The sequence below is a fragment of the Castanea sativa genome, chromosome 11 (assembly GCF_040712315.1).
Source record: "Castanea sativa cultivar Marrone di Chiusa Pesio chromosome 11, ASM4071231v1".
Taxonomy (NCBI): domain Eukaryota; kingdom Viridiplantae; phylum Streptophyta; class Magnoliopsida; order Fagales; family Fagaceae; genus Castanea; species Castanea sativa.
The window spans coordinates 55042703-55052000 of record NC_134023.1 but is presented as its reverse complement, the minus strand read 5'-3'; the positions used below and the strand labels follow the sequence as shown (position 1 = coordinate 55052000).

Here is a 9298-nt window from a genome sequence, read left to right as displayed (position 1 = left end):
AATTTGAGGGTCAGGCCAAAGCCACTCAATTATTTGGCAGTGTATGAGTTCTGGGGGGGAGTGTGGTCGCAAGGCTGAAACTTATAGGAATTAACAAAAGGGCACCACCAGAATAGGAGCTTGCAGCTTAATTTGACTCAACACTGGAAAACTTATCAGGTCCAAACATAGTAAGTATTGACAAACTAAGAGCTCTTTCTTGATTCTATGGCTAGTGGTGCATGGCCGTTCTTAGTTGGTGGAGTGATTTTGAAACTTATATTTGCACTCAAAGTGCATATGTATTGGAAAAATGCTAGGACCACAACAAATCACATTGTGTTTTTAAATAATTTATTAATGGGTTCTCCTTTGGTACTTTGTGCTCCAAAAAACAATCTTCTAATATCCTAGGCACAAACAGACAAGGTGCCTACTATAATGGCTTTGTTAGCCAAAAGGATAAAATGCAAGTGTATGATATAATCAGAACCTTAGAGATTGCTTAAACAATAAAAATAATTACAATAACTATTTTTTTGAGAGATAATTACAATAACTATTAGAAAGAGAAAAAAGCATCATTGCCAAATCAACAAAAGAACACTTTAAAAATAGTGAATATAATACAATAAAAAGTATCACTAACACTAAGTGTGCCAAGGTAAAGAATCTAAAGTATAATGTCCCAATCGCCCAGTACGAAAAAGATTCAATAACTTAGCAGCAACTTTATTTTGAGCCTCCTCACCAAGTTCCACAGGAACCTGAAACGCTTCACGCAATGAAGTAAACTGTGTCTCAATAAGCCTGCTCAAATCCTCTCCAACTTGTACATTGCCATCAAAAAATGAAATTGTCTCAAAGAGAGTCCGACGAACATCATGTACTATGAAATCCTAAATCAACAATCATAATGTCATTTTAAAATAAAGAAAAAAAAACCAAGGAACTTAAGATAGGATTTAAAATGGCTAAGAAAGAGCAAGACAAGAATTGATGACACAGAACAGATGAGAAATCTGCTAGCAGGTGCTTATGGAATGCTTTCAGGTTCAAAAGTACTGGCTTTCTGGCTTATTGTTGATAAGATAGGATTTAAAAGTCAAAGAGGGCTGTTTCTTGAAGCAAATAGGTTTCAGAGAGCATTTCTGGCAGCAGCAGGTTTGATATTTCTTGAAGCAAAGTGGTTTATGATAAGGATTTTGGTTAAACACAGAAAAAAGCTCAATCTCTACTGAATACAAGCCCAGTATAAATAAATAACTAAATTGATTAATCAACAAAGCTACACGAGCTCAAATGAGATGTTTAACAACCATATAATCTGCTCAAATCAGTTTGATGCTGAAATATAGGTATCCCAAACACTTGAATCCACTAAATGCATCCAGGGAAATAAGAAATTCACCAACAGCCACAAAATCATAATGGTTTCATGAATTTTGAAGTTCAGTGGTTTATCAATACCATATTGATTCATGCTTAAAGAGTTTGTAACTTGGTGAGAAAGAGTTATAGAATAACAATCAATTTCAAACAGAATTCTGATCCCAGTACCAAAAGAAAGATCAATGCTAGTATTTAAGTTGTTTACCATATTACAAGTTTTTTTTTTTTTTTTGGGACAAATTGCCATATTACTTATTTAAATCTACATCATGAAAACTAAAAGTTCCCCCTGAAAATAAGATCATTTCGTGATAAAATGATCTATTTCAATCTAGATAAATATTTACTAGAGTTATGTAGTTTGCAAAGAAGTGCTACTGCTAGTAGAGGAATTGGCACAGAAGAGTTGAGCAAGAGAAAAAGGCACATTTATCTCTGAATTCCTATAGTCTGTTTTATAAGTGGGGGTTTCCCCCTCACACTACTAAAATGAGAATTTTCTGGCCCTGTCCCTACACATGTAATGCTAATAGCTGTTACTATTCAGAACTATTATTTCCTTATGTCTTCTTACTAGAAGGTAGCTTACATAGCAATTATTGATAGTTACCAATAAAAAGAAGAAAAGCATAAATAAATAAATAAATAAATCTAGATGAATATAATCAATGACATGTATTATTTTTTTGAGATATGATGAACAAAATACTGATACCTGTGTATGATCTGTGGGGTATTGCCTTTTCTGTTTTTTGTCCAACTCACAGCTACTTAAACCCTCTGCTTCGAGGTCTAAGAATGTTCTGTCATTCACATTCATGGACAACTTTGCCCATTTTTTGTATTCATCACTTGAATTAAGAAGAGCTAGAAGATATTGAGCAATTCCCCTTTCTCCTACTAAGCAATCTCTAATTGATCCTGCAAAATAGAATAAGCAAACCTGACTTCAAATTGTTGCAATGGTTGGAAGTCTCAATATCATCCCATGCATCTTAGATATGACACTGATGTATAAATGGGAGTTACTCCATTTACATACCAGAGTAACTCTAACACACTTAGACAATCTATAGGACACATCCAAACCCATGAAAGAGAAAATTTTAGCAGGTAGAAACATACCTGTTAAAGCTAACTTGGAGTAGACCTCAGTGTTGAGAATTTTAGGAGGCAAAACACCTGGGGTGTCCAGCACATAAACATTGGGATGACTGCCTATCTGAAATGAAAATGAACTTTCATTTACAAAAAATATAATAAAAAGGAAGATGAAAGGAGCAGAAATTCTAAAAAGCTAATTGATTCTCCAAGAAATATATGACTGTTTTCTCTTTTTTAGGGTTTAGGTTATGAAGGGATGCCAGAATCTTTTCAACAGGAAGCCAAATTGAACATAATATTACATTGGTGGGGTTGTATCAAGTATGCAAATAGTTCTATGTGCCCATTATCCCACTTTTGTTTTTGGGAAAGAGGGGGGGGGGGGGGGGGGGTAGATTTTAGTAGCAACTGTGCTATCCCGGTATGTACTTTATTTCTTGAAAAACTTCAAAGGCACACAATGTTATAATCAATGACACATACCTTGAAGCTGCTGATATCTTTTGTCTCGCCTGGATTTGGACTCACTATTGCATGCTTCAACTTTCCTTTCTCTATGAGACAAGGAATATTCCAAAAATGAAGGGGTAAAACCCAGTAAATTTATAATAAAAAATAAAAATAAAAGAATAGAAGAAAATAAATTATTATAAGATAGTATTGGCTAAAAAAATTATAAATAAAAAATAAAAAATTGAACCCAACAGGTGTTTAAATGGTTGAAATACCTGCAGCACTAATCCTCCCAATCTGATGCAAAGAGTTGGCAAGGGCTGATTTACCAACATTCGGAATCCCAATAAGCATTATCACTGCTGTATAATTGAAATAATTTGTCCTCTTCAATTCTCTGACTCGGGCTAGTAAAAAATTCAGCAACTGTACGAAGTGAAAATTCCTTGAGTTGGAGTAAATTTATATAAAGAAAAACAAAGGCTTTATGAACAGAAACAGTATGAAAACAACAGATATGAAGAGTAAACCTATTAAATTGGTTTTTGACAAAAATTATCATGGTGATAGAAACTCATTGTGATCACTAACACATCATTCTCAAGTGAAACAAGAAAGTAGAAAGGGCTTAACTCCAGCTAGAGATCCAATGACAAACAATAGATTATATTTTCTTATTCTATATAATACAAGTGGCAAACCTATTGATATTTGCCAATGAGTACTACCTCTAGTGGTACCTCCTCCTTTCATAACAATGCAGTAGAGGGTGGTTTACCGAGCAAACTTAAAAAATATATAAATAATACGTTTTAAGAAAAATCAACACAGCAATAGAGACCCACTGTGATAATCAACGGAAGTAGTTTTCAAGTAAAAAGAATAGAATTAATAATTGTTTTGATCGCGTTTAGATATCTAACTATAATGAAATCACATCATTAAGTTTGTCAAATGCATTTCAATAAGAAATTAGACGTGCACATGCACACCCAGGGCACACGCATACCCACTTGAATGAATAGGTCATAGATAATGTTAAAAAAGTACTGACACAGTGTTATTATCCATAGTACAAACATTGATTCTCACATAATATTCGACTCATTTCATATGCTGTAATAAAATGGATACATACAAAAGACTATCTAAACACACAATAGATTTGCCTAATGCTCCACAAACCTCTACACACTTGGGAAAAGAGAAAAGAAAATTATATTTACCTCCTTTATATTTTCCTTATTATGGGAATTGACTCCATAAGAGATGCATTTTTGTTGTTCAAAATACCTCTTCCATTCCTATAAACCAAAAAAGGGGGAAAAAATAAAGAAGCTACAAGATAACATTATTTGAAGACAAACGAGTGAAAAATCACTTTACAATTTCACTGTCCTGAAAGCATATAGAATTACTAGAGAAATTTAATTTGTCTATTCTGATGAAACACATATATATAATCTAAAACCTTGATGATCTAGAATGACTGAGTTTTTAAAGAGCACGTTGTTCTTTGTTATGAAAACATCAAAGGAACAAAACAAGCCTAGGACAATTCCAAATGATGATCACTAGTACATCAACATTCAACAATGACTTTAGAGTTGGAATCGTGACAAAATTTCACTAGTATTTAAAATCACACTCATTATACACAATTTCAGCTGAGATATCTTTTACAATCTTGAAATAAAAAAGCAGTCAATACCAAGACTAACATAGGCTGATGTGTTGAGCAGTTCTACGGAAGTGGCTAGGGAGATTTGGAGTGGAACAGGACCATCTTTTGAGGAGAGTTCCTGATCGTCTTGCTCCCAGTGTTGTTGCCTTCTGGGGGAAGGAAGGAAAGTAGGGCTTCCTTCCAGTACCTTCTGATGCAATAAGGATGGTGAGGCTGAACAACAGAGCATATTTGGGGTGCAGATGGGGTTATCCTGTGGAAGGATATATGTGGGGGATGGGATTCTTTCTCTAGATACGTACGGTTTGAAATACAAGATGGTTCTAGAGTGAGGCCTTAGACAAATATTTGGTGTGGTAATGGCTCTCTTAAGGACTTGTTCCTAGACTTGTTTGCCTTGACAATAGAGAATGAGGCTTCAGTATCATCATATCAAGAGGGAAGGGGTGTTGACATTGGAATCCCCAATTCAGCTGGTCTTATCAAGATTGAGAGATGGAATCAGTTGATTCTTTTTTTGAGATTCTTTGCTGTGTGGATACCAAAAACGAAAGGAGTGTTTGAGGTTCAACTGTATTATAATGCCCTTAGGAGTATTAAAGGCTTCATTCCCCTATAATGAGGAATCTATTAATCATCTACTTCTCCATTGCTCTATGGCAACAAGTATTTGGTCCTGGGTCCTCACTTTGTTTGGGTTAACTTAGTGATGCCTAAATTAGTGTTTCAATTGGTAGAATATTGACAAGGAAACTTTCAGCACCATAGAGCAGCTAAGGTGTGGTGAGTCTTGCCTCCCAACCCATGCAGTGAATGAGAGTCTTTCTCTGTTGACTAAAAATATGTCAGTCAAGTTTGGGATATCTTAATGCAAAGACAAGTTCATAGTTCATACTGGGGTTAAAGCATTTGAATTTAAAATAGTTATGGATTTCAAAGAAGATTTCAGGCACCATAGAGCAGCTAAGGTGTGGTGAATCTTGCCTCCCAATCCATGCAGTGAATGAGAGTCTTTCTCTGTTAACTAAAAAGGATCCCCAAAATGTTTACTAATAAAAAAAAATGTCGGTCAAGTTTGGGATATCTTAATGAAAAGACAAGTTCATAGTTCATACTGGGGTTAAAGCATTTGAATTTAAAACAGGTATGGATTTCAAAGAAGATTTCAGGCAGTATCATTAATTCCTTTCACATGAAAACTATCTATCATTTTATGGCCATATGGACATTATGACAAGTGCCTTCAGAGATATAGGTTATGCTCAAGATATATTTGAACTTCCTCCATAAAGGACTGCAAGTTTCAGGACACTTTTGCTTCCCTCAAGAGGATTATTAACCCTTAGAAATTTCTTAATTAATTACTATAGAAAACAAAGAAGTGAAAAAAATACCTACCTTAATCTGAGACCGATTTGCAAGGTCCATCTTGTTCATCACTATGATCCGCCTAGAGGAAGATGGGTAGTTTCTCAATTGCTCATACTCCGATGACAATGGAATCTAGAGAGCAGTAACAATAAACGTTAAAATAATAAGAACTGACTTATCAAATTATCAAAAAGAATTGACTTATCAAAACAAAAAACAAAAAACAAAAAAAAAACAGTAACTGAAAATAAGCCATTAATGTTGGAGCAAATTTTGGTTTATTAAGAGCTCAAACAATGGATTGAATTAGTTCTTGCCAAAGGTGTGAGTTCATGCTCCATTGCTAAAGTTTCAACCAATTGTTGATGGCTTTGCTTACATTATCTAGAATTGTATCTTATAAATTCTAAATGGAAATTCAGTAAGATTGCTTCCAAGATAATTATCTCAAAACTTACAAACATACTTTCTGAAAAAAAATATAATTAAGAATTCATTTTTAGATAAAGCAAGCAATCACTTTTCTCCTTGTGGGTTGCTTGGGTTCATGAGAATCTACTGAGGGGAAATAGTTTTTGGTCTGTAAAGCTCCCACATAATATTACATACTGTACATGGGGTTGGAGAACTCTTCTGAAGCAAAGAAATCAAGCATGACGATTTCTAAAACATGAGATTTGGGATGGTGCCAGGTCTTCTTATGGCAGGATAATTGGCATCCTGATGGTATTCTAATTCAGACCTATGGGTGTATAGACCAATATATGATGCAGCAAGCTCCATTGAAGCTAAGGTGAATACTGACTTGAATCAAGAAGAATGGTGCCGGCCCCTTGCTAGATCAGAAGATTTGGTGAGCATTCAAAGTAAGCTCAGCCTCATTTCTATTGGTAACCAAGACAAACCTTTCTGAACTGCTTCTCTGTATGGCAAGTTCCGTTGTGCTGCTGCTTGGAACCAGTTAAGGCATAAAGAGATGGAGGTGGTATGGTGGAAAACAGTATGGTTACCCCAAGCAATACAAAAACATGCTTTTATGGGGTGGCTTACTTTGAAAAATAGGTTGACTACAAAAAATAGACCAATCCAATGGGGGGTTTTTGGGGATAGTTATGGTGCATTCTGTAGAAATAAAATAGAGAGTAGGGAACATTTGTATTTTGAGTGCTCCTTTACCAAGAGGGATTTGGAAGCATGTGATGGGGCTTTGCCTAGTAACTGATGTTCCTATTATTTGGGATGGAATAGTCCAATGGGGAGCGACTAATTTTGAGGGAAGAATTTTTAGAATGACCTTCTGCAAAATGGTCTGGTGGGCCACAATCTATCACATAAAAGAAATAGCAGATGTCATAGAGGAATTGTTTTGACAGAAGAACAAATTATACCGAGAATTAAATGGGATATTAGAGCTAAAATGGGGCATGTTGTTATGGCCGGAAATATAATGCTTCACAGAGTTCTAAGCTCTAGATAAGGCTGCTTGCACCTTGTTACCTGAGCATACCTCTTTGATATGCTAGTGGCTCTTATGGCAATTATGATTACTAGTGCTTTCTGTAGATTAAGCAGTTGTTTAAGTCCTAAGAAGTTGCTTTAGTCAGTTTGTAATCGGAGTGCTAGTTGGTATGTTTGTTGTTCTCTGATATCTGCAGGTTGTAAAGTCTGCCAGAACAGTTGGCAGTGTTTTAGCAGAGTGTGTAGACTTACTGTCTTGTTTGTTATATGACCTTACTGAATTATCCAAAAAAAAAAAATTTCTCTTAAAGGCATGAATATGAAAAAAACCAATAATGAAAAACAGAATAGTATAACACTATAAAAGTAGAGATGAATGACATCATTGAATCATTAAACAAAACTGAAGCAAACCCAAATCCAGATTTCATCCACCACCCACTTCTTATTGGGTTCAACACTAATAAGAAACCCAAACCCAGATGCTAAAACAAGTACATCCACACAAAGAAAAATGAAACATAGACATACACGTACATGCATATGCAGACATTTTATCAAGCAGTTGGTGTACAATACAGACTAAAGAAACGGAAAATGAAGAGAAGAGAAGGGTACCCTTGCATCTCTGATTTCAAGAACGAGATCAACCAATGGAAGTCGTTCGGCAATGGCACGAGAGGCCGCAGCCATGTGAGGGCCGTACCATCCTCCTCCACTCTTTGTGGCCAATGCGCCTATTTGCCTTGCCAATTTAGCCGTTGCTGCCATTTGGCTTATTGGCTCCAGTATTCAAAAAGCAGTTTATTAGTGAGTGTGTTGGCTGATAGACCTTTGTTTGTTTTTGGGCTTGTTCAGCCATGTGTTTCGGACTAAACTCATAGGCTTTGAAAGTTTCAATGGATTTTTTTATTGGGCTTAACTTGATGGGCTTTTGGGTTTTAATTTAATGTGGTTTTCAAATTGGGTTTCTCATGTGTTTGGAATTTTCTTTAAAATGTGGGCTGGTTGAATCTTGTTTAGGGTGTGATTTTGAATGGACCTTGTTTGAAATGTGGGTTGGCTGGGTTTAAGTTTTGAGGTTGGTTGATGAGGTTCAAGTTGGACTGCATTTTCAAATGGAATTTGGCTTTTTGGTTTAAATCTAAATGTGTGTGTAGGACCTTTGGTAATATAGCAACTGTACAAGTAAGTCGGGTAAGGCAGGAGGTGGCGGCCTCATTCGGGATCATAATGGAGACTGGATAATTGGCTTCTCTAGAAGTGTGGGCTCTACCAGCAGCTTCATTGCAGAACTGTGGGCGTTAAGAGATGGACTTACCTTATCTAGACAACTCAACATTAATAGACTCATTGTTGAAATGGATGTTTTGAGTGTTGTCCAACTGATGAATAATGTATCTATTAACATGCTAACGGAACCTCTACTGACTGATTGCAGGACTCTCCTGAAAGTCATCCCCAACATACGGGTTGAACACATTTTCCGTGAAGCGAATCATTGCGCTGACGCATTAGCAAGATTGGGGTCTAGGCGTAGTTTTCCTTTTTGCTGTTTTTGTAAACCCACCTCATGTGGTGGATGCTATATTAGCTTCTGATAAAGCTAATTCATTTTGTAATAGACTTCTTGTTTCTAATATATAAATAGCCAATTCTGACCACAAAAAAAAAAAAACTGCACAAGTAAGTCACGAGCAGGAATTATTATTATTATTATTTTAATGTTTGCTTGCTTTTCTTTTTTAAGAGGATCATTTTTGTTAATCAAATGAAATAATTTAAAATTTACTAACTTTTCTTCAAAATGAATTCATAAAAAACCAACTACTAATTTCTTATATTAATATTTTTATA

The 9298-nt window shown here is 35.4% G+C and overlaps 1 protein-coding gene across 4 annotated transcripts; it reads right to left on the bottom strand.

Annotated features, from left to right (window-relative positions):
• Nucleotides 1–457: 457 nt before the first annotated feature.
• LOC142615482 (DAR GTPase 2, mitochondrial) lies at nt 458–8549 on the bottom strand. Of its 4 annotated transcripts, none has more exons than XM_075788221.1 (8): nt 8060–8549; nt 6011–6115; nt 4155–4232; nt 3204–3354; nt 2959–3029; nt 2497–2593; nt 2087–2292; nt 458–746 (listed from the first exon to the last, which is right to left on the bottom strand). In XM_075788221.1, exons 1-8 carry the CDS (start codon nt 8210–8212, stop codon nt 630–632), a joined length of 978 nt encoding a protein of 325 aa, XP_075644336.1. In that variant the 5' UTR covers nt 8213–8549; the 3' UTR covers nt 458–629. The 4 variants fall into 4 exon arrangements, with proteins under 4 accessions (XP_075644336.1, XP_075644338.1, XP_075644334.1 ...); XM_075788223.1 differs by having other exon boundaries at nt 458–754; nt 8060–8547; XM_075788219.1 differs by having other exon boundaries at nt 458–878; nt 8060–8532.
• Nucleotides 8550–9298: the final 749 nt, after the last annotated feature.